We start from the raw sequence: 26,763 nt of genomic DNA on the forward strand, positions 1-26,763 counted from the left end.
TAGGATCATAAAGAGAGGAACGCACAAGCAGAATGTGGGACCTTACCCAGAGAAGCAGCAGTGCCAGAGAAGGAGGCAGGGATGGGGGCATGGAGAGGGGGAGCGACTGAGGATGCCAAATTCATGAACTAAAAAGAGAAGGACTAAGAGCTGGTGGCCGGGAGCTGACTTGCAAAATGTGCCCTAATGAGATGTAAATTATTATATATGCCTGAGTGGTTAAAAAAAAAAGCAGCCAATGAAAGCTCACAAGAGTCTGCTCCAAGTTCCATCATGGCGCTGGTGCAGGGACAGGCAGCATTTCATTCTACTTGACATGGGGTTGCTGTGAGTCGAGGATTGATTGACATGACATCAGCTAACAACAAAAGCAGCATTTTTATATTATCTGTCCTGGTGTGGACCATAAGATTGGCGGTTCAAACTCACCAGCCATTCATAGGTTCGCTATGAATGGAAACTGGCACTTTAACAACAACAAATCTTTTTCACTATTTCAGCGTAGACAACACACACATACAGACATACAATCTACCTCTTAGTTAGCATTTGAGCTATCCAAATAAGTAATGCATACTCTAGGTGTGTTAGGTTGGCATTTGAAAGACAAATCAGAAGTCTACTATCCAGAGTAGGCCAATCACAGAGTGACCAAGACAACTATTTAAACCTGTGCAAGGACGTCCCCTAGTAAGTAAAAACCATGGGAGAAGTAATCTCTAATGAAAGTAATGGCAATGGGATGGCTGGAAATACTGTACAGGTCCTACAATCTTGCATATAGCTGCACCAGCTGTCACTGAGTTGGTTCCAATTCATGGCAGTCCTATATACGTCCGAGGATATCAGTGCTCCACAGGGTTTACAGTAGCTGAATTTTTGGAAGCAGATTGCCAGGCCTTTCTTCTGAGGAGCCACTGGGTGAACTTCAGGCTCCAAGCACACTCAGGGACTCCAATCTTGCATAAACCTGAAGGTTATTAGAATCTAGCAAGCCAAAAAGCCTAATGCTCTTTGCAGAATCAGGTCCTAGGGATCAGATTCTGGGTCTGGGCACTTGACAGAAGATTCCACCAACTGATTCAATTAGAAGGTTAGTTACTGTCCTGTGACTAGAATATTGCGGCACCTGTCTCTACTAAATTTTATGTGAGAAACACATTGAAAGGACCAACAGGGCGACTGACTTCCTTTGGTGCCAACTTTCTAATAAGTGTTCATGTGTGGCAGCGTTTTGACCTGAGACTTGATTTCATGCTAACAGACCAACTGGGAGCACAATGACCTTCAATCACTGGAAGCTCCTGATGTCTACCAAAAAAGAACTGTACAACTGGCATTAGGGAAGCCAACTCACTAATTTCAATTTGCAATAGCTGTAGTGCCTGAAAGCTCTAAAATAAAGCCCACTGGGACATAACCTTTGGGCAAAAATATCACGACTCTGATTGAGCTGATGTACAAACTTGCTTGGACCCTCTGAGAAAATGACTGTTTCTCTTCAATGGCAAAACCACAGGAAGCTATGGAGACAGCCTTGGGGTGTGGGTTTTTCTGGGCTTGGGAGTCAGCCAAAAAATACCATCATTCTTGTTTCTGGCCACTAGAATGCAATGATACCTATGGATCTTTTGTTTTGTTTGAAATTTTTTTAATGATTTCCTCAAAACCACCTGGACTATGTAAGATACTCAAAATGATGTCATTTAAACAATATTCGTATTCAAAGGAATAGATAGGAGGCAATGACCCTACTTCCTTAATAAGTAAATGCAAACCAGAAGTATGTGCATTTTCAAAACAGTACTGTCTTGGATTCTCAGCAGCTGCATGTTCCTGCCCTCCAATGTTTTTTAAAACACTCAAGCTGAATATTAACCAAAATTTGATAGTAAACTATATTTTCTATAAACAGTTTCTCAAGGAAAATCTTTTAAACTATCCCTCCAGTGTCTGTGTGGGAGGGCACCTAGAAGTTGCTCTTGTTATTACTGAAAACAAAATTGATACATCTGTATCATGAAATATTGTTGTTATTAGGTGCCAGTGAGCCAGTTTTAACTCATAGCGACCTTTTGCACAACAGAACTAAGTAAGCACTGTGCGGTCCTGCATCAATCCTCACAATTGCTGCTGCCACTACGACAATCCATCTTGTTGGGGGGTTTTCCTCTTTTTTGCTGTCCCTTCACTTAACTAAGCACGCTGTCCTTCTTTGGGGACTTGTTCCTCCTGATAATATGTACGAAGTATGAGAAACAAAATCTCACCAATCTTGATTCTAAGGAGTATTCTGGTTGTATTTCTTCCAATCTGTTTGTTCTTCTGGCAATTCATTGTACCGTTAATATTCTTCTCCAAACCCATAACTCAAATGCATCAATTCTTCTACAGTCTACTTTATTCACTGTCACATGCATGTTAGGATATTGAAAATACCATGGCTTAGGACAGGCTCATGTCAGTCCTGAACTGACATCTTTGCTCTTCAACAATTTAAAGAGGTCTTCTGCAGCATATTTGCCGAATGCATTTCTTGACTTGCATTTCTTGACTGCTGCTTCGACAAGTGTTGATGGTGGATCCAAGCAAAATGAAGATTCTGAAAACATCATTTATCATGATGTTATTTATTACTTCAGTGGTGAGGAATTTTGTTTTCTTTATATTGAGGTGCAACCCATACCACAATGTAAAGAAAACAAAGGCTGTGGTCTTTGATCTTCATCAGTATTTTAAGTCTTCTTTGCTTTCAAATAAGCAAGGTTGTATCATCTGCATATCGCAGGTTGTTAATGAGTCTTCCTTCAATCTAGTTTCTCAGATTATTTGCTCAGCATACAAACTGAATAAGTATGATGATAGAATATGACCCTGGCACACATCCTTGCTGATTTTAAACCATTCAGTGTTCACTACTTCTGTTCAAACAACTGTCTCTTGGTCTAGGTACAGCTTCCACATGAGCACAATTAAGTATTCTGGAACATTCATTTTCTATAATGTTGTCCATAGCTTGTCATGATTCACACAATCGAAAGCACAGGTAAACATCTTTCTGGTGTTCTCTGCTTTCAGCTAAGATCCATCTGACATCAGCAATGATATCTTTGATCCATGTCCAAATTTCTTGGCATAGATGAATGAATGCTTCCAGTGTCGCATCAGTTTGTTGAAAGACTTCAATTTGCATTCCATCAATTCCTGGAGCCTTGTTCTTTGCCAATGCCTTTAGTGCATCTTGGACTTCTTCCTTCTGTACCATTGGCTCTTGATCGTATGCTACCTCTTGAAATGACTGAATATCAACCATTTCTTTTTGGTACAGTGACTCTGTGTATTCTTTCCATCTTCTTTTGATTGCCTTCTGTATCATTCAATATGCCTTCTGCCCATTGTTGTTGTTGCTAAATGCCATCAAGTTTGTTCCAATCATAGCAGCCCTCTATAGGGTTTCCAAGGAATGGCTGGTGAACTTGAGCCGCCGTCTTTGCAGCTCAAACTGACTTTGCAGTCTAGCGCATCAATCCACAGCACCATACCAGGACTCCATAGAATCCTTCAATATTGCAAGTTGAGGCTTTAATTTTTTCTTCAGTTTCCCCAGCTTGAGAAATGCTGAGCATTTTCTTCCCTTTTGCCAAGTGTTTACACATTTTGTTATAATATTTGACTTTGTCTTCTTGAGTTGACCTTTGGAATTTTCTGTTCAGGCTCTTGTGCCTCCTCATTTCTTCCATTTGCTTTAGCATCTCTACACTGAACAGCAATTTTCAGAGTCTCTTCTGACATCCATTTTGGTCTTTCCCTTCTTTCCTGTCTTCTTAATGACCTTTTGCTTTCTTACTGTATGATGTTCTTGATGTTATCCCACAACTCTCTGGTCTTCAGTCTTTAGTGCCTAATGCATCACATCTGTTGCTCAGATGATCTCTAATTCAGATGGGATATGTTCAAGGTTGTATTTTAGATCTTGTGAACTTGTTTAATTTTCTTTAGCTTCTGTCTGAACTTGTGTACGACCAGTTGATGGTCTGTTCCACATTCTGCCCTGGCCTTGTTTTGGCTGATGATCTGGAGCTTTTCCAGCATGTCTTTCCACAAATGTAGTCAATTTGATTTCTGTGTATTCCATCTGGTGAGGGCCATTAATACAGCCATCTTTTATGTTGCTTAAAAAAGGTATTTGCAATGAAGTCATTGGTCTTGCAAAATTATATCACATGATCTCCGACATCATTTCTATCACCGAGGCCATCTTTTCCAAGCACTTGATCTTTCCTCTTTTTTTCTAACCTTTACATTCCAATTGCCAGTAATTATCAATACATCTGGATTGCATGTTTGATCAATTTCAGACCGAATAAGTTAGTATAATTTTTCTATTTCATCATCACTGGCTTTAGTGTTTGGTGCATAAATTTGAATAAGAGCAATACTAACTGGTCTTCCTTGTTGTTGTATGGCTATTATCCTATCACATACAGCATTGTACTTCAAGACAGATCTTGATATGTTTGTTCTTTTTGATGAGAATATGATGCCATTCCTCTTCAATTTGTCATTCCTGGCATAGTAAACCACGTGATTATCAGATTCAGAATGGCCAATACCAGTTCATTTCAGCTCACTAATAGCTAGGATGTTGATGTTTATACATTCCATTTATTGACCATGTCCAATTTTCCTAGATTCTTACTTTATACATTCCATGTTCAGAATATTAACGGATGTTTACAGATGTTGATATCCCATGCGAGTAAAGTTTTACTAAAGGTAATACAGAAATGGCTGCAAGCATACATTGACATTGTATTTTCAATAACCTCATGTGCATGCGAAAGTTGAACAGTGAATAAGGAAAACCACACAAGAATTGATGCATTTGAGTTATAGTGTTGGAGGAGAATATTGGAAGTACCATGGGCTACCAAAAGAACAAATAGATCTGTGTTGGAATTACAATCGGAGTCCTCCTTGGAAGCCAGGATGGCCAAACCTCATCTTTCATACTTTGGACATATTATTGGGAAGGACCAGTCACTGGAGAAGGATATCATGTTTGGTAAAGTGGAGGGTTGGATAAAAAGAGGAAGACCCCCCGTCCCATGAGATGGAATGGCTCAAATGTAGCAATGAATGTGAGGTTGGCCCAGGATCAAGCAATGTTTTGTTCTGTTGCACATAGGGTTGCTATGAGTTGGTGCCGACTCAACGGCACCTGATAACAAAAACAACAGCTGTTTTGCTTCATTTTGAGTTTTGCCCCATAAGCAAATGAAGATCCCCAATGCTTTACTCCATTCGGAGACTTGGGATAGCTCCCCTTTTAAGTATTTGGCACTTGAAGAACTGGTTAAATGCCTTTGGTCTCTCTTTGGGAGATTTGTCCTTTAAAAAGGAATCCTGATAACCAGAGGAATGTATTTCCTAAGGTGGCATTTTAAACTGGAGAATAAATATCCTTAGGAAAGTTGCTATAGGCTAGAAGACAGAGTTGCTGCACCAAAACAAAATGGTCCGTGTTCAAACATTTCAAAAGGTAGCATATGATCAAGAGCCACTGATAATGAAGGAAGAAATCCAAGTTGCACTGAAGACATTGGCAAAAAACAAGGTTCTAGGAATTGATAGAATACAAATTGAAATCTTTCAAAAAACTGAGCACTGGAGGCACTCACTCAGGTATGCCAAGAAATCTGGAAGACAGTTACCTGGCCAATTGATATTTATGCCCATTTCAAAGAGAATGGAAATCCAATGAAAAGTGGAAATCATTGGACAATATCATTGATATCACCAAATACATTTTTTGCTAAAGATCATTCAAAATGACTGCAACAGTACATTGACTGGGGACATAGAGAGGTTCAAGCTGGATTCAGAGGAGAACGTGGAATGAGGGATATCAACCATCAACACTCATGGAAGCAATACTCAAGAGATCCAACAACATATTGCATTAGGCAAATCTGCAGCAAAAGACCTCTTTAAAGTGTTGAGAAGCAAAGATGTCAGTTTGAGAACTAAGGTGTGCCTTACTCAAGCCATGGTATTTTCAATGACCTCAATGCATGTGAAATTTGGACAGTGAATGAGGAAGACTGTAGAAGAACTGATTCATTCGTGCTATTGTGTTGGAGGAGAATATTAAAAGTACCATGGACTGCCAAAAGGACAAACCAATCTGTGTTGGAAGAAGTACAGCCAGAATGCTCCGTAGAAGCCAGATGGCCAGACTTTGTCTCTCATACTTAGGATATATTGTCAGGATAGACCAGTCTCTGGAGAAGGATTTCATGTTTGGTAAAGTGGACTAACACAGTGGCAGCAGCAATGGGCTCAGGCATAGCACCAATTGTGAGGATGGTGCAGAACCGGGCACCTTTTCCTTCTATTGTGCCTAGAGTTGCTATGAGTCAGTAGAGACTAGAAGGCAACTAACAACAACAATAACAACATCCTCCAGCCTGGCCCCTATACAATGGAATTCTGAGTATGAATTAATCCTGCCACATCAGTGAAATCCTGAACTTTTATATAATTTCTTGGAATCTAGCGTTTTCTCCAAAGGTCCCTGGGTAGTGTAAATGCTTTGTGCTTGTCTACTAACTGAAAGATTGGTGGCTTGGACTCAGTGAGAAAAAAGGCCTGGTGATTTGCTTCTGTAAAGACCAAAACCAAGAAACCCCTATGAAGCACAGTTCAACTCTCTTTCTGAGATTTGGAATCAACTGGACAGCTGTGAGTTTTTGTTTTTCCCCCTTGTAATAATGTTCTCTCTGCCTGATAGGATAGGAGTAGCCACTTCACAGCAAACCTGGAAAGGATACTGGGTACACACCTATTAAATGGTGCCAAAGGAGCCGTGAAATGCTGCAGCATTGGAAACCAGATGGCTGACCTTCCCTGCTGGTGTTGCACTGGCCTCTAACCCATTTATAATGGTGGCATAAGAAAGCAAGGTGTTGACGCTGCAGAAAGGCTTTGGAGGAGCAGTGTGACTAGTAAAAAGCGCAACTACCCCAGCAGGCAGCAGGCCTGATACTGGGCCCCACACTGCACTGGACTGCAATCCTGGGCCTCATCTGCCCTTGTCCCTGAAAGACTGAATTCAGAAAGTATGCAGTCAGGAACCCTTCCCAAGGTTTGACAGCTCCTCCAAAGCTGTGGGCCTGGGCTGACTTCTGTCTCTAGGAAATATGAGGATTCACACACTCAGACAAACTCACTTAGGAACATTAAACTTCAGCTTCATTTTGGTTGATAATTAAACCTCTGGATTAGTAACCTACTTGAAAAGAAAAGGGAAAAGAAAAGAAAAAAGCAAAGAATTTAATAATCGGTACCATAATATTTACAGCCTTGGAAACCCTGTACAGGGTCGCTATGAGTCGGAACAGACTCCATGGCATATAACAACAACAACAACAACATTAATATTTGCTCACTTCCTGAGGCCATGCCCGTTTAAAAAGAGCTGCTCATCCTCTTTTGTTGCCCTCCCTTTTTGTCAACTTCTAAGGATGGAAAGTTTTCCTGGCTGCAGATTATAAATGAGAACATTTACAAAAGGAAATGGGAGTGGCACCTGCTCTCTGCTCTGACAAAGGAACAGTTAAAATCAATCACAGAGCACCCGTCCCATGGCACTGTGCATGCCAGTGTTCCTTTATTCTTCATTTAACTTATTGGGAGGCCAAGCTGCCTCTACTCTCCCATCCAGGCCGCCCAAGCAGTGGCTTTGCTATTATTAAGTGCTATCGAGTTGGTCCCGACTCATAGTGACCCTATGGGGTTTCTGAAGAGTGGCTGGTGGGTTTGAACCACCGACCTTGTGGCTAGCAGCTCAATGCTTATCCTACAGCACCACACCAAAGGGCTTAGGCCCAGAATATTCTAGGACAAGGAAGCTGGGAGTTGGGTCTCTCTCTCTCACTATTCTCCTTTGAAGAGAAGCTTCCTTCTGGTTCTGGGCACACCGTAACCTCTCTTGCTCATGTGTTGACACATATGGCATCTCGTCAACCCTACTTCTGTGTCACTTCCTGGTGGGTACAGGGTCTCCCTCAACTGTAGCACAAGGGTGGTGCTTGAGGAACAGGTGCCCTGCATAGGGAAGCTGACCTCTCTCCGCCTCTTTATGTGAGACAAGCATCCCATGTACTTCCAGAGTGTGTAGCTTGTGTCTTACTTATTGTCGGCAACCTCAAACTGTGGTACATTTACACCTAAGGAAACTGAAGCTTAGGATGTCTGAGACACCTGTCCAAGGTCACAGAGTTAGTCAGTGCTCAATTCTACTGCACCAACCATATCAAAGTTTCTGCCATCTCTTAGCCAGCCAGCTCTTAGCTCAAAAGATCAGGATAATTTGAGTTCCTTTCTACAGAATATTCTCACTTATCCAGACCCAGTATCACTTTAAGCCTTTACATTTCTTTTTGTTTTCTTTGCAAATTGCTCATTTTCTTGATTCATAACACAGCTTCAAATTACTTTTGGCCTTTTCCAAAATATCAAAACTACCTTGAAAGGTCAAGAATTCACCACTGCCAAGACTATAAAGATGAAAATACTGTGAGAGCTGGAGCAATTTCCTAAGAAGAGCTTGTCAACTGTTTAGAGCCAGCACAGGATGAAGCCCAAAGCTTCACGAGGGCTACTCAGAAAGGGCCCATTCAATGGGACTTGCTGTTCTTTTGCAGAGTGTGATTGGATGATTGTAGGTCTCAGTTTTCAGGTATCCATTTAGTGTTTACTGGAATATTCCCAATAACAGGAAGCAGTAAGTGGTTAGGCAAAGAACAACAGATGTAAAGTGAACTCTTATTCGTCTGATAGAGGCAAGAGATACATGTGTGCTTTTTTTTTTTTTTTAAATTTTTTTTACCTTCTTCTTAGGTTTTTTACTGATGTATATTATTATACTGGCAAGTCATTTTGTACACACTAATGTTTTTTTTTTAAACCCACTTACACAATGATTGAACTCAATCTTCTTTGTCAGTCAAGTCAAAATGAACCGAACTTGAGCTTTACTTGGGTAATTAATTGGGTAATTACTTGGGTAATTAATGAACGGCCTTCTTTAAGCACAAGCAGCTCTGAGCTCAGGCTCCAGGCTTGGGCTAGGTGAGGTTTTAATGCCACATGACTAACTGCCACTTGCTTGAGGCCCCTCTTTTGTTACTCTTGCCCTTCAAGATATAAAAGAAAAGGGAGAATGTGAAAAAAACTGAGAAAGACCCCAATTCCTTCTCCCACCTTTACAAACAGCACAAAAATATACCTTTACGTGGATTTCTATTACAACTGAAACTTCCAATAAAGGTCTAAAAAATATCCAAATGCTTCAGCAAATTCAGAGTCTGTGCCTGAACTGGTCAGAATGATGCTAACAGGTAAGCTGTGACTATTTAACAGACCCTTCAAAGTAGTCCTGTTAGGAGATGGGGCTGTTCTACCAATGACTGCCACTTCTCAAGACACTGCTGAACGTACATTTTTATATTGTTAACATGGTGCCTCTAATTGGCTAAACCTGGTTCTGTTTATTTTCCCATAACTGTCCACATTTGGCACACTCACTGCAATTTAAGGATCACATAGGCGGCATTTTCCAATTTAGTCTGATGGCTATAAATTCAAGGTATTTAGCTTTTTGATTGTTTTTCCAGCAATTAGATATTCTAGAAAAGTGAAACATGGAGTCTTATCTTCCTAGCTAAGAAAAACTTGCTACCAAAACTTTCATGATGAAAACAGTACTTAAAACAGGAAAGGCCAGATACTCCAGACTTTATCACTATCATCACATAAAACGTCACATAAACAAGTTGTAAACACGATAACTTTGGGAATAGGATGTTCTCTCACAATTTTTTCACATCTTTCATGGCAGAAAGGTTACATTGGAAAGCACTTTTAGAAATACATGGACAGGATATTGGAAAATCCTTCAGAAACATAACAAAGCCTGCAGGAGAGCAAGCAAAAACCTTCAGAGTTCACTGCTCAGTGTCTTTTCATAAAATGTCACTCCCTTTAATGAATCCTCAAGGATTCTTGTTTTGCTATACTCTGGAAATGATCTTTCAACACTATAACAAACCACTTACAGCATTGACTAAGGTAAATGAGACAGTAAAAGCTGGAAAGAAGTGCAGATGAATAAATGTTCACAAGACTGCACTGTAACACTAAGTAACAGCTACCATTTTCAATTTGCAGATAAACAATACCTCTGTATTAACAGGCAGAAGAACTTTCTGCTACTGGGTCTTAGACTGGGAGCTCATGGAGGGCAGAGACTTTCTTCTTATCTTCTCCTATTATGCTGTTCTTTATTTACCTACCAATTCATTCATTAATTTTTCTCACCATTCAAAACATAATTAATTCCTACTATTTGTCAAATGACATAATGCATTAGGCAAAGCTGCTGCACAAGACCTTTTTAAAGTGTTGAAGAGCAAAGATGTCAGCTTGAGGACTAAGATGCACCTGACCCAAGCCATGGTATTTTCAATAACCTATATGCATGCAAAAGCTGGAAAGTGAATAAGGAAGCCCGTAGAAGAATTGATGCATTTGAGTTATGGGGTTTGAGAAGAATAGTGAAAGTGCCATGGGCTGCCAAAAGAACCAACAGATCTGTGTTGGAAGAAGTACAGCCAGAATGCTCCTTGGAGACCAGGATGGTTTAGACTTGTCTCTCATGCTTTGGACATACATCATCAGGAGGGACCAGTCGCTGGAGAGGGATATCATATTTGGTAAGGTGGAGGGTCAGAGAAAAAGAGGAAGATCCCCAGCGAGATGGATTAGCAAAGTGGCAGCATCAATGGGTTCAAGTGTGGTAACAATTGTGAGGTTGGCCCAGGACTGGGCAGTGTTTCGTTCTGTTGTGCACAGGGTTGCTATGAGTTGGTACTGACTCGATGGCACATCTAACAACAACAATTTGTCAGGAACTAGTTAACTCTTCACAGCTAGGAGCATTTCAAGTAACTTCATATACTTGAATCATATAATCATCTCATATAACTTTGCTATGTCCAGAAGTATATCATGAAAAACTTCAGAAGCTATCTTATTCAACTTTTATTATCCAAAGCTATATAATGAAATAGGTACTTCAATGTTTATAAAACTGAACTACTATAACAAGTCATTAAAATGAACTCATGTAAATATATATTATTTAAAATATTACAGACGGATGGATGGATGGAAAGAAAAATGGGTGGATGGGTAGATGAAAGGATGGATTGGTATATGGATGGATGGAAGGGTGGGTGGGTGGATGGAGTAGGGGACAGTGACGGTTTAGTGATAGAGTCCCTGCCTTCCATGCAGGAGACTCGGGTTCAATTCCTGGCCAATGAACCATGAGCATAGCCATCACTACTGTCATTGGTGACTCATATATTGCTATGATGCTTTGACTAAGACAGATTAGGAAGAAAGGTCTGGTGATGATCTCCTTCTGAAAATCAGTCAATGAGAACCCTATGGATCACAATAGTCTGATCTGGGGCTGGCGTAAGACTAGACAGCATTTTGTTCCATTATGCATACAGGCCAACTTGATGGTAGCAAACAATAACATACATACATATATGTTGCTGTTATGTGCTGTGGAGTCAGTTCTGACTCATAGCGACCCTGTACAGGGTTTCTGAGACTATGAATCTTTACGGGAGCAGAAAGCCTCATCTTTCTCCTGTGGAATACCTGGTAGTTTCGAACTGCTGACTATGAGATTAACAGCCTGATTTGTAACCACTACGTTACCAGAGCTCCATATATATGTGTGTGTGTGTGTGTGTGTGTGTGTGTGTGTGTGTGTGTATATACACATACACATAGATATATACACACACACACATATATATAAACAGTATACGGCTTATTCATATCTAGTATGCCCATACAAAAGTTCATGTTCTTCTTTCCCTACAGTACAAAGATATTGAGAGTCAGAGTATGGTACATAAATAACAAGGAAAGAAGGAACATGAAAGAGATGATAGTTAGGGCTCTCTGCCCATTAGGAGTCCAATCAATGCCGCCTACTATTGGTTGAAGGAAAACTACCCTTAACTCCCAGCTGCATCAGTTTCCCTGCTCCCTCGTTGGAAGGAAATGTCCGATTAAGAGAAGACACAATTTCAGATCATAAAACTAAACCTAGTAGCAGAGCAGCCCTGACCTTTCTCTTTTCTACAGTCGCCAAAAGAGAGATAGTGACTTCCCAAAAGCCATATGGAAAGCTTACAACGGGGCTGGGGCTGACTGTACCCCCTTAGCTCAGCTTCTCACCCAGCAGTGCTAGATAATGCATCCACAGAAAAGTAACATGAGGCATGCTTTGGGACTTCATGGAACCACTGGGCATTGTCTGCAAAATTCTGTGTGACTCTGCACTTTGCATCAGAGTCTGGACAAGATCCACAACTCAAAATATTGAAGAACTTCTGCATCATGGGATGGGTGTTGAGGGAAGGCTAGAGGTGAATGGCATTAACTCCAAACTAAAAGGAATTCACCTTTTCAATAACCTGAGACTACACCTGGCCCGGTGGAACTGTCTAAAGAGAACACATTTCTAGACTTCCTGGCCTTTAAAGGGATCAGGCAGTTAGGTGTGTCTGTGTAGATGCAGGCGGCAGCATCGCCAGCTTTCACTACTGATTAGGTGGTCTTGGAAGACCACAGGTCAGAAGTAATGAGCAAAGCCGAGTTCTCCAGAATCATGGAAAAGGTTTTGGTGTTAGTTGCCATAAGGCAAGGGGGCCCTAATGCACTGATTTAAGTGCTCAGCTTATAACCGAAAGGTCAATGATGGGAACCACCAGTGGCTCCATGGGAGAAAGATGTGGCAGTCTGCTTCCATAAAGTTTTATAACCTTGAAACCCTGCAGGGCAGTTCAACTCGGTCCTGTAGAGTTGCTGTACTATCAGTTGGAATCGACTTGACGGCAGAGGATTTGCTTTGGTTACGAGACACGACGGACGTGTAGTCTTTTAAAGCTGGGGCTGCCTGGACCTTCAATTAGGTCTCTCATTGTACCTGCTTGTGAACAAACATTGACCCCAGAAGACATAATGTGATCACAGGGGTCTATGCTTTTTCTTATTTTTTTATGTCAACAACAGTCCCAGGAGTAGGCAAAGATCTTGGAACTTGGTTACAGAGAACTAGATACATGTCAGACATTGCAATTTCCTTGGGAAACAAAAAAAATCTTTTCCTCACTCTATGGATGAGAAAATTGAAGCAAAAGGAGAAGTGTCCAAAGTGTTTCAAGAAGGTGAAGAGCCAAGAGTTTTGATGTTTGGACTTGCAAGTCAATATCCCACACTGGCTCTGGCAGGATGTTCCAACTCCTTTTGGGAATCAGGCAGTTCTGGAGCAGAGGGAAACACTAGTTGCTAAGGACAAGATGTGGGATAGAGTTTACGCCACACAACCACACATATGGAATCCATCACACATTAGAATGGAGACATGAGCCTTCACTGGGTAAGTGAGATAGGGAACGAGAACCTGGGGGTTACTCATCATTTTCCAAATCCAAGATTTATATCCCTTTTGGAAAAGAAGGAAAACCTGGCAGGAGCCCAGATTTGAGTAATAATTGCCACTGAGAAGCTTATGCAAAAATTCCTGGCACAAGCTTTGGACAGATCTTCCGATTGGGCTCCAGCCAGTCCTTGTAAATGACTGAGATTTAAAACCCTATCAAATGAGAGGAGAAGGGAATATTGTTGGTGCGGTAATTTCAAGCTTACAGTAGGAATGCTGGAAGACAACATCATCCATGCATCCCTACACACAAAGGATAAAAATAGTGAAACAGAGCAAACAAAGATCAATGCGCTAAGTAGGTAGAATAGAATATGGCTAGTGATCTTCTTTATGCTTAAATACATTTTCTGATTTTTCTGCAATTCTTGTGACGTATAGAGAAAAATTAAGGATATAGACACTTTGAAAGCTACTGACTTAGCATGCCACTAAAGAGTCCAAGCTTATTTCTGGCCAGGGCCATAATTAATTAAGGAATTAAAATAAATAAATTGAGACATATTAATTGAGGAATTAATATAAAGAAATGAGACATGGGGAACCTGCACATGAAGAATTCATTGTCTTTGCAAAGCAACAATGAAATACTTTCTTTTCTTTTTCTTTTTTTCTTTCTTTCTCTCTTTGGATGGCAGAGCCACAAAGAGTTGTTTTATTATTTTTATGCACAGACCCCTAGTTGAATTTTTCTCTTGGTGAATCATTCTCCGAGTTATTCATGATTTTATTAGTATCCCTTTTACTTTAAATTTTTGACTCTCCTACACTTTAGTATATTCTCATTAAAAGTTAGAAGCCACACATTAGCTACATTTTTATTCTACTAATCTTAGGTAGTTTTAATACTTATATTAACAATATTCTTAAGACTGCTAGGAGACAGGATTTGTCAATTGAATTACTGCCAGCTTAGGTTTAGTGATTGTAAACATTCTTCCTTGTAGCCTTAGTTTAAGGCAATAAAGAATCCTAAACTTGAAGAGCCATAAATAAGGGCTGTGGGTACAAAAATTTCTAAAAACAATTAGATAAAGGGTATGGTATATACAGATACTAAATAAAAAGTCTGACTTAGACTTTCTTAAATTAATGATCAGTAAATTAGAGAAGTTGTTTTTCATAACCTCAGTTTCCCTGATAAGTGTTTTTGTAGGCTATAAACAGATAGAGTATGGAAGAAGTTAATGGAGAGTTAATTGCACCTAACAACTAAAATTAACAAGATTTAACAGACAAAGGTTAAGAAATTGTGAAGGTTAACTTGTTTCCCATAGAAAAGAATAGATTTATGTATGAACAAATGTTTAACTAAAAGGTTTCAAGGTGCCTGAATGTCTCCTATGCCTTGAGATAATGTTTTTGCTGTAACGTCTCATCCCTGTTGTAAATTTAAGAATTGTAAACCATAAGGAATGTGCCTCAAGGTAGATTGTACCTTGATGTCATTGATTACTATGAATGCAATGTTTTCTGTAATGGTATATAAGGGGGTTGTAAGACAGAACAAAGAAGTAGTAGTAGTAGTAGTAGAAGTAGTAGTAGTAGTGTCAAGAATAGGGGGAGAAGAAGGAATATGAGATGGAGAGGAGACGAGACAAGAATGGAGGGAGGATAGAGGAAGTAATGGAGAGAATGGGAGCAGAAGAGGAGAGCAGGAGGGGAGCAGGAGAGGAGAGAAGGGAAGCAAGAGCCAGGGGAGGGGAGAAAGGACGAAGAAGATATGAGCAGGAGAGCAGGGGAGTAAAGAATGAGCGGGACAGTAAAGAATGAGAGAAGTAGAGTATTAGAGTAGCCATAGAAATAATAATAATAAAGCATGTAATGAGAAGATTTTGAATTTATTATAGCCTATGACTCCGTAATCCGCCGACACCGCATACGCTTTCGGAAATACCCTAGAATAAGTCTGCTGGGGCTGGCTCCCGGCATATTTCCTCCACAGAGGTGGACAGAGGCCACCTGGCCACTCAGCGAAGGAGGCAGACTAGGGCCCTGGAAATCCCCTGACTTCCTGCCCTCCATGCCATCCTACAGCAGCTGCTGGGTTTCTGTGGTTGGAAACTTCCGAGGCTAGTGCTAGGTGAGAAAAAACTGTACATAGAATTGTAAACTTCAAAACATCAGCCTCCAATGACATAGTACACCCTATTCCATCTCAAAGAACAGTCTGAAATTGAAATGGCACCCACAGAGAGAAAAGGACACAATCTGTAGGTCACAACTGTCATACTGCATGACTCCCGCCCTTGAATCTGGCTATTATATATGCCAGTCCTTCTGCATGGAATGCCTTCCTCTTGCCCTCTCTGTCCTGCGTCTTTCTAGAAATCCTATTCATCTTTAACATCAACTCAGAAGTTGCTCTGTGAGGCTTTCCCTGATTTTTGCCCATCTTGACAAATTAATTGGTAACAGGAGCATTATGGAGCACATCACAATGGAATGAGCTCATTATGGGCAACAGGTCTGCTTCACCGTCTGGAGAGTGTTCCTTGAGGGCAGTGGTTATTTTAATGGTCTTTGTATCTCTGGGACTCAAATGGCAGCTGAGTAAATGAATGCCTGCTAACAGACACACAGTAAGACTCTAACCTTCCTTTCCAAATCTCTGACCTGCCTTTCTGTTCTCTAGGTGCACTGCAGAATTCTTAGACTGCAAGTTGCTTCAGGACAGAAGTTTTTCTCACAGAAAGTTTTAATAGCTGGGTTTACTCTTAGCACTTTGTGCTCCTTAAGTGATAAGTAAATAGGATGGAAGGTAGCATTATATAACATCCAAAGATAAATGGACAGGCTGGCTATCACAAAGGCAAAAAGAAAAGAATAATTTACTATATGATGATACCAGTACATATCTACTATTCATTCCCACATCAATCTTTCCTTGTCATTCCTTAAAGCACACATACACAGATGCACTGGTGCTGCTGCTGTTGTTAGGCGCCATCAAGTCAGTACCAACTCACAATGACCCTATCCACAACAGAACGAAACACTGCCCAGTCCTGGGCCCACCTCACGATCACTGCTACATCTGAGCCCATCGCTGCCACCACTGTGCCAATCCATCTCACTGGGGGTATTCCTGTTTTTCTCTGACCCTCCACTTTACCAAACATGATATCCTTCTTCATTGACTGGTCCCTCCTGACAATATGTCTGAAGTATGAGAGACAAAATTTGGCCATCGTGGCTTCCAAGGACCACTCTGGCTATACTTCTTCTAACACAGATCTGTTGGTTCTTTTGGCAGTGCATGATACTTTCAATATTCTCCTCCAACACCATAACTCAAAAGCATCAATTCTTCTACGGTCTTCCTTATTCACTGTCCAGCTTTCGCATGCATATGAGGTTACTGAAAACACCATGGTTTGGGTCAGTCGCACCTTAGTACTCAAGCTGATATCTTTGCTCTTCAACACTTTAAATGCACAGATGCATATAACAAGTTACTTTAAGAAGTTTAACAATAACTCACCAGCACTGCCACTAAAACTCCCATTCCACAGTAAACACCAGAATGAGTATATTATTCGGGTTGCTGATCACTCATTAAAATTTCAAGAACAAGTTTCTGTGCACATCTTGCTACATCTGTGCAGTAGGCAGCTCCCAGATGACATGCAAACTAAATCTGGAGCCTGCCTCTTCTAACAGTCTGTTCCTGCATCATTACAAAGAACATTACACACACAGTTGTCTTTAAGCACAGCCCTACTCCTGCCTTGGTAGTTCTGAGAAAATTTTCTAGATGACCTCTGGGTCCCCAGAACAAGAGTACTACTGCATCAAATGCTAGAAGGTGCCTAGTTACATGCACTATAGGAAAAAAGAATAGTCACAAGAGTCCACATTACCCCCTACCCTCCCCATCCCCTCAGGACTGACTGAAGTTGAGCAAGGGAACTTTCTGGATTGATGAAAATGTTCTACATTTTATTGGAATGCAAGTTATATAGGTGTATACCAGTCACCATTGAGCTGATTCTGATGCATGCATGGAGACTCTATATTCCACAGGATTTTCAAAGGCTGATGTTTTTCAGAAGAACACTGCTAGGTCTTTCTTCAGAGGCACATCTGAATGGGCTCAAACTATCAACTTTTCAGTTAGCAATGGAGTACGTAACTGTTTATATCACCCAATTACATGGGCGTATATATTTGTCAAAAATAATCAAATTGTTCTCTTAAGGTTTATGTATTTTGATGTATTTAAATTTTAACTAGAAAAAAGAACTATACACAAATAATTAACTTTCTGTAGTAGTATAAGCAAACGCATGAATATACGGAGGATAACGTGTGCCTGTTACAGATAGGGAAAGGAAAATACTCATCAAATAGAGTAAAATATATTATGTACTCCTGATACAAGAACACAACATCTCTTTAATCCTCCTGCCAAAAACTCACATCCTGAATCCAATCATGAGGAAACACAAGCCAAAGTCAAACTAAGGGAAATTCTACAATCTAACCAGCCTGTATACTACTAAGAGTCGAGGTTAAGAAAGGCAAAGAAACTTTTCCAGTTTGAGGGAAGCCAAAAAAATACAGCAACTAAGTGTAATACTTGATCCTAAATTAGATCCTGATCTGGGGTTGTTGTTGTTGTGAAGTGCTGTCGAGTCGGTTTCGACCCATAGCGACCCTGCGTAGGATTTCCAAGGAGCAGCTGGTGAGCTTGAACCACCGACCTTGCAGTTCAAACTGCTTTGCAGTCTGGCGCATTAACTCACAGCGCCACACCAGAACTCCTGGGGGTGGGGGAGAGCTATAAAGAACTATTATTGGCAGAAACAACAACATTTGAATTATGGACTGTGAATTCGATAGTGGTATTGTACCCGCACAGAACTGTCTGGGCCAGATAAGCGTATTATGTTTAGGTACGAGAATGCTTTTTGTTTTTCAGAAGCATATACTGAAATATTGAGGATGAAGGCACACAGTGTCTCCAGATTACTCATAAATGGTTAAGAACAAAGCTAATATGTATCTGCATATCTGTGTGTATGTGCATATAGACACAGAGAGTGAGGTTGGGGCTGAAGAGGAGAGGATATGCACATACACAAATAGGGCCAAACGAAAGCAATGGGTAGATCTGGGTATGAGGTACATAGGAGTTTCTTGCTATATTCTTGCAAGTTTTTCTGTATATTTGAAATTATATCAAATAGAAATGTAGCCCTAAATTTTAATCCAAAAGTGAAAAAATAAAAATAATAAACTAACCCAATGTATTGAAAAATTCTTTCAGGATATTGGTTACAAAATTATGCATTTCCTCTGGTAGCTACTTTGAAAACGCCCACTGCAATCACGTCTATTCCAACTCACAGGGGCCACACAGAATTGCCCCAGAGGGCTGCTGAGGCTGCACTTCTAGACAAAGCAGACTGCCTCACCTGTCTCCCAGGGAGTGGCTGGTAGGTGTTAATTCTTGACCTTTATGTTAACCCATTGTACTACCAGAGATCCTTTTGGTAGCAACTCCATAGATCTTTTTCCCTTCCCCCTCCCCAAACTGCCTTCAAGTCAGTTTGACTCCTAGCAATCCCAAGTGTGCAAAGCAGACCTGCCCCACATGGTTTTCATGGCTGAAAAATGTCAGCAACACATCACCAGGGCTTCCTTCTGAGGTGGACTAAAACCACCAATCTTCAGTTAGTAGTTGAGTACTTAACTTTTTTGTGCCAGCCAGGGACTCTACAAATACTCTGTTGTTGTTAGGTCCCATAGAGTTGGTACCGACCCATAGTGACCTTATGCACAGCAGAATGAAACACTGCCCGTTGTTCTAAATTCCCTTTTAGAAATAGAAAATAGTGCATGTAACTGATGAAGTTTTTAAGTCTAGTGGGTACTGTTGTTGTTAAGGGCTGTCGAGTTGGTTCTCACTCATAGCAACCTTGTATGGGGTTTCTAAGAAGTGGCTGGTGGGTTTGGACCTTGCAGTTAGCAGTCCCGTACTTAGATAAGGTCATTTCCGAAAGGTTTACAAGACAATAAGCAGAAACAGGAATAAAAGCAACCCCCGCTATGTCCCCTCCCAATTCCTCAATATTTGTTTTATAAGATGGAACATTCATCTGGCTATATGTCAACTTAAGATAAAACAGGCTAAGTAATAGCTGTATATAGGTGATTTTTGCCTTCCCTACCAAAAGAAGCAGAAAACCCAGGCCCTACGGAAGGTCTACATGTAGTAAAAGTCAGGTCATAAATGAGTGTATTATTACTCAGTAAATTTATTCTACCTCTTAATCTTTCCGTCTGTATTTGTGGTTAAATCAAGATGCAAATATGGCCTTGATTCTAGAAAAGAAAAATATTGAAAGCTACCAAAGGAAAAAATTACGTCATAAATGTCAAAAGAGAATTTTTTTTAAGTCATTTTTAGCCTCAAGGAATCTTTTTAAGACAATGACAACTATGATATGACTCAGTATAAAAAACATTGTGCTAAGTGTGCATTAAGGAAAATTCGCATGTACAGAGAAGAAAATTTAATTGGATTTGTCATTTCAAAGTATTAATGTTAGGTTTGCAGATAATAGAGAATGACAGTCTCCTCAGCAAATAAAGAAGTGAGCCAAGTAAGTAAATGCTGTGTTTCTACTGTAAGGAAATACGTGCACCAATGAAGCAACCTTTTCAGCACAAAAGAAATTTAATACCCAGACCACATGAAAAGTGATCGCTATGGGAATAGCACAGCTGTTAAAATCCAAGTCAGTCTTTATTAAATCCTCCAGCATGTTTATGTAAAACAGGACTCTTAGAATGACCACCAAAGGAAATTATTTTGTTAACAAAAAAGTGATACCTGCATTTAATTTAATGCTTGTAATAAGTGTGAAAGAAAATTGCAAAAAACGATTCTCTTTTAAAGAATATAAGGGACCTGGTTAACTTGTATGCTTGGTATTCTTCTATAAACAGTATCTCTCAAGTGCTAATTTAATTAATAGACAAGGAATAAAAGAGTGTTTGCCTTTCACTTAGAGGCCCCAATTATCTTGATTTCATTGACTAGGGAGACCTACATAAAGACAGAGAAAAACTTCTGGCACCTGTACCAAACAACTTCAATAAGAAAATTAATACAGCCAAGTTATTCTGAATCCAATTAGCTCAGTCATTCAAAGAAAACATAAAATCCACTCTATTAGAGCATATAATTCTACCACTCGTATTTCTGGAGACAGAAACGCACTCAGACATCCTTAAGGTTCTCACTTGAGAAGACACATATACATTAAGGAGACCAGAGGACCAAGGAGCTCCTGGGGAGGCTAACCAGTGGTCAGCAGAGGCCCTTAGGATGTGCAGTGATAAAACAGGCTAAAAAAAAATTAAGCTAAACTTTTCAATGTCTAAAATTAACCTAAGTTATCTACATTGTTTGTCAAATCTCAGTTAACTTTTTGAAGAAACTGGTAAGGACTGTGCTTCTCACAGAATATAACCAAGTAAACTTTTCAAAGAACACTTGCCAGCCTAGAGCAGAGAGAAATTCCCAAGAATTCAGCCCCATTCACACTGTCAAGAGGTAGTTCCCAAATGATAACTAAGAGACCATAGTTTGGGATTAATAGTGCTGACACAACTTTGCAAAGTGTTTCAACATGAAAATCTTTACTTACCAAGAATCATGAGTTTCAAAAGTTCAAGTTGAAACTCACACTGGGTATTAGAAGGCTTAGAGAGGCACCCAAAAGGAAATCAGCTATAACATACAGTGTTGTTGTTAGGTGCCGGCGAGTCAATTTTGACTTATAGCGACCTTACGCACAACATAAAAAATACAGTACTCAGAGCCCGTTGAAAAGAAAAAAAACAAAACAAAAAACAACCAAAAACACACACACAAAAGATGCCAACAGTTTAGTCCTGAAGTACATCAGCGGGTTCCCATTACAATGGACAGCACACCAACTCTATTTCTAGAGGCCCTGGAGAGATCAAAGCTGAAATTGCCCTTTTATTGGCATCTCATCCAGGCCCCTAATCTCTTCACTTTTCTTTTGGTCATTACGTTGATCTACTAACAGCACATAGCCAAAACTGCCTAGTATTGCCCATGGTCTGAGTAACCCTTAAAACAGTGTTCTATGATAGCCTTTGAGAGGGACACACCAAGTTCTCAGTCTGGTTTCTCTTGAGGCTGAATACAGATCCATGCAAACAAGAGTATGCTTTCTGGTGTCTTGAATCCCAACCCTTCCCCAACAAAGCCCTGGCCATTTCAATGCTTCTGGCTGGTCAGGCAGTGGTCAAACGCTCAGGGCCTCACTTTTCAAACCAATTCCTCACATGCAAAATGACTTACTTTGGAAGAACAAGCTGTACATTTGTCAAATGCCAGGCTGACAGGAAGGACATTATCAAACCGTGACAAAAATCCCCGGATCTAAAAAACACACAAAACAAAATTCACATCAAACATGGAAGGACCACACCTATAAAATACATGTCTAAAGCTTAATAAGCAGTGGGCTAATGAAGATCAGCATGAATGGTTTCCTTTGTACAATGATAAGTCAAAAAATACTGCTACTAGGATTCCAGTTCATACCTGTACAGGTTTATGCTAAATAATATACATTTACACACGTGTCTGTGATCAGGGGATGGCTGCAGACAAGTTCTCTCAGTCTTAGTCTTGTTTGGCTGACTTTGGGGGAAAAAAGTCCAATAAAAAGCCAGTGGCTTCTGAGGGCATCTGCTGGGCCAACTTAATCCAAGGCAGAGGTGAGCTCAGAAGGTTAAGGCAACTGTTTGAGGGGGATTCTAAAGGGATAATCAGGGCAGATGTTCTCAAAGGACACAGGGTAACACAGGGGTTTATTAGAAAGAAGTTTTAAGAATATTGAAAACTGCACTGGTGAGAAAAAGGCCAGGAAAGTGACACTGAGGAATTTTTTTCCATCACAACAATGCACCTGCTCCTTCTTTGAGCATAGCAATGGCTAGCCTACAAGTATTTTGATGGGAAGCCTTGCCCCATACACTGTACAGGCCTGATCTTGCCACTTCAGACTTCTTTCTGTTCCCAAAACTCAAAGAACATTTTAAAGGAACATGATTTGAGTGCCTTAACAATATTAAAAAATGCTGTTTTGACATGGTATAAAGTGAAGAGCTCCGAATTCATCAAGGATGGGCTAGAGAGGTGGAAACACTGGCTTTGGGCGGTATAAACCTAAATGAAAGGTAAATCAACAAAGAATAGCTTTCATACTGACACTTTTAACAATGAAAGTTTCTATGATTTTGTAGTAACATTTTTTTTTTACTTATCCTCATGATCTAAGTTTGGAAAATACTATCAAAAAGTTTGTGGAAAAATTGAATTAAAAGATAATGGAATTTTCCCAGGAACTTTTTGATGCCCACCTTGTATATTGGGTCCTGTATTCCATTAGGGATCTGAGTCTACAAGTCTTTCAAGTATTTGAGAGCTAGAAACAAATTGATTCCAAAATATGAAAAGGAAGCTATAAAATCTAAAGTAGTGTTTTAATAAATGTCTTGAAAATATATAACCAGTTGAAGATCTCACATATAAGCTGTAGTGAATATGGGATAAGTATGCATTTCTACAATATGATATTGGGTGGGGGCTCAAAAAGACAAGAAGGTCTAGGGTGTCAAAAGGCAGAGAAGGTCCCAAATATATACTCAATTATTTGCTTGCTTTGGAACAGATAAACATATAATGAAAACTTCCAAACTTTATGGGTGAACAGCACCACCTTGAGCATAAACTTTAAGACTACACTGGTTTATATTTATATGGTATCAGCTATAACTAGGTCTCACAAACCGTAATTCAAGTACTTTATTCAGAACATTATACCTTAGAATTATGCTTACAACAAAAGCAGAGTTTCAATTACTTGCATTAATCATTGGAATATTATGATTGAAAAACAAGAATAGTAAAGCCTTTAAGATATTTCCAGGGTTTGGCATCTGTAATGACCCAGAAGACAAGGATTATGTCATGATTTATTTGATCTTCCCAACTAAGATACAAAAATAGTACTTCCAACTCCAAATCTTGCTTGTTTACTCTAACAATATCACAGATGTTCATTTTTTATCTCATCACAACTTTAATAGCAGAAGAACCAACCCACCCACCTTGTTACCCTTATTTGTCCTACCAACACCACCGCCCCCTCCAACTCCCACCAAAAACAAAACAAAATAAACAAAGCCTGACAAACTCTATAGAAATAGGTTTCCTTCTGAGTTCAGACAGCTCCATTTTTACACCCACACTGTAACTAATGTATTTATCACTAGAAAACCTCATCTTAAAAGGAAATGCCTGTAGCAATTTTGCAAACATTTGGTTCAATATGCTGTGTGATTTCCATGTAATACTAGATTAAAAGTGTGGTTTGGTAGAAACAATATATTAGCTTACTTTTAAAATGTGGTAATCCTTCATTTCCACACATCTCAGGACAATGGTGCCATTTCATGAAACAATTATTTGAGGCACAATCAGGGTCATGTTGGTGTTCTTAGATGCCACTGAGTCCCACCTGTGGTGACCTTATGTATGTTAAGTTGTTGTTGATAAGTGTATAGGACTTCCAAAGAGCCGCTGGTGAGCTTGAACCGCTGACATTATGGTTCAAACCGCTTGCAGTCTAGCGCATTAACCCACAGCACCACACAAGGACTCTATCTTATGTATGGTAGTGGTGGTGGTTGTGTGTCGTGGAGTCGGTTCCGACTCATAATGACCCTGTACAGGGTTTCCGAGGCTGTAAATCTTTATGGGAGCAGAAAGCCTCATCTTTCTCCCGCGGAACAGCTGATAGTTTCGAACTGCTGACCCTAAGGTTAGTAGTCCGATTCGTAACCACTACGCTCCCAGAGCGCCTTTACCCTATATGTAGCAGAACAAAATATTGCCATGTCTTGCCTCATCCTCATAGCCACCAGCACGTTCAAATCCATTGTTGCAATGACTGTTCCAATCTGTCTCACCAAGGGTCTCATTGCTCTCACTGGCCCTCTACTTGACCACATGTAATGTCGGCGCTCTGCAATTCATCCCTCCTAACTCTGTGCAGGGTCACTATGAGTTGGAACCGACTCCACAGTACTTAAAAACAACAACAACAATGATGTGAGTCTGGTACTGTCCTGTCATGAGCCATAAGGTTTTCATTGGCTTATTTTCAGAAGTAGATCCTCAGGCCTTTTTTCCTCATGGCTCTTTGTCTGGAAGCTCTGCTGCAACCTGTTCACCATGGGTAACCCTAGCATAGTTTCCAGCATCACAAGAAACATGCAAGCCACCACACTACAAAACCTGCCAGACAGATGGTGGAATCAGGGTCATGACAGTTTGCTATTCAGAACACAAAAACCAAGACATTGTATAGGCAGAAAAGACTTTAATGGGAAGTCACAAAAGGGAATGTTGGTATCATCATAAAATCTAAGAGCTGAAAATGGATCACAGACCTAAATGTTAAATTTAAAGCTATATATAAAGTGCCTAGAAGAAAACAGAGAGATTAAATGAGGGAACTGAATTTTTAGCAAAAATAGTCAAACAAACACAACTATAAATACATGAAAAACAAAAGACAAATTATATAGCTGGGACCTCCTAAAAACGAAATACTTATACTCATCAAAACACTTTTACCAAAAAGAGTCAAAAAAAAAAAAAAAACAAGCTATAGATTGGGGGGAAAATCTCTTGCAACAACCTATGTGACAAGAATCTAATCTCTAAAATATATAGAAAGCTTCAACAATGTAATAACGAAAAGGCAAACAATCCAATTTTTAAAATGGGCAAAGAACACTACAGATACTTCACCAAAGAGGACATTCAAGAGACTAACAAACACAGGAAAAGATACTTGCAATCATTAGTCATCAGAGAGATGCAAATCAAAACTACAATGAGATACCATCTCACCCTGCAAAAGTGGCACTGATTTTAAAACAACATATGTTGGTGAAGTTGTGGGGACATTGGAACTCTTATCCACTGCTGGTAAGATTATAAAATGGCACAATCACTATGGTAAACAGTGTGGTACTTCCACAAAAAGCTAGAAATAGAAACACCTTATGTTCAAGGTACTTTATAGGTTTAAATTTAACATTTAGGTCTATGATTCATTTTCAACAAGTTTTTGTATATGGTATGAGATATGGAACCTGTATGAGAATTTTTGTGTCTGTACTGATGCAACAAACTGATCTGTAATTTTCCTATTTTGTGATATTTTTACCTGACTTCAAGACCCTGGTGGTGCCATGGATTATGCATTGGGCTGCTAACAATAAGGTCAATGATTCAAACCACCTTATAGGAGCCCTGGTGGCAGTTCAGACCCACCAACTGCTTTGCAGGAACAAGATGAGGCATTCTGCTTCTGTAAAGAATTGCAGCCTTGAAAACTCTATAGAGGGTTACTATGAGTCAGAATTGACTATGTGGAAGTGAGTGGGTTTAGATTTTTATGATCCACCAACCCATTCCTATGTGTACCCTGTAGAGATCAAACAGCAATGATATAAACAGACATATGCACACTTATGTTCATTACAGCATTATTCACAACAGAATACTAAATGTCTGAGTTCATCGATAAGAAACAACCTAAGTGCTCATTAATGGATGCCTGGACAAACAAATGTTAACACATATATAATGGAATACTACACAACTATAAAGAATAATGAGGAGTCCACAAAACATCTTATAACATGGATGAATCTGTAGGACATTATGATGAATAAGATTAGTCAACCACAAAATAATGTATCAATAGGGTCTCACTTTTATAAAAAGTCAAGAGTAGGAGAGGAAGGGGAATCACTGTCTAGATAGTGTTGTTTGTTAAGTGCTGTCAAGTCAGTTCTGACTTACGGTGACCCTGGATAAGGTTTCTAAGGAGTGGCTGGTTGAGTTTGAACTGCCAACCTTGCCATTCAAACCAACCTTGCAATCCAGTGCTTATCCTACAGTGCTTTACCAGGACTTCTCTTGAGATAGTAGATAGTTGTTATTTTTGGTCATTTCCAGGTAAACAGAAATTAAAAGAATTTGTAAAAACCAAACCAACTTTACAAAAAATACTAAAGGGTGTTCTTTGGATGGAGAA

At 39.8% G+C, this 26,763-nt stretch overlaps 1 protein-coding gene across 1 annotated transcript in view; it reads right to left on the bottom strand.

The window, feature by feature from the left end:
• Nucleotides 1–26,763, bottom strand: part of ATG7 (autophagy related 7) — a 341,931-nt gene that overhangs the window by 208,911 nt on the left and 106,257 nt on the right. The window contains exon 16 of the mRNA XM_006872202.1: nt 21,942–22,022. Coding sequence (XP_006872264.1) covers nt 21,942–22,022 — 81 coding nt within the window. The remainder of the gene's footprint in view (nt 1–21,941; nt 22,023–26,763) is intronic.

Source organism: Chrysochloris asiatica, unplaced genomic scaffold (genome assembly GCF_000296735.1).
Source record: "Chrysochloris asiatica unplaced genomic scaffold, ChrAsi1.0 scaffold00186, whole genome shotgun sequence".
Lineage (NCBI taxonomy): Eukaryota > Metazoa > Chordata > Mammalia > Afrosoricida > Chrysochloridae > Chrysochloris > Chrysochloris asiatica.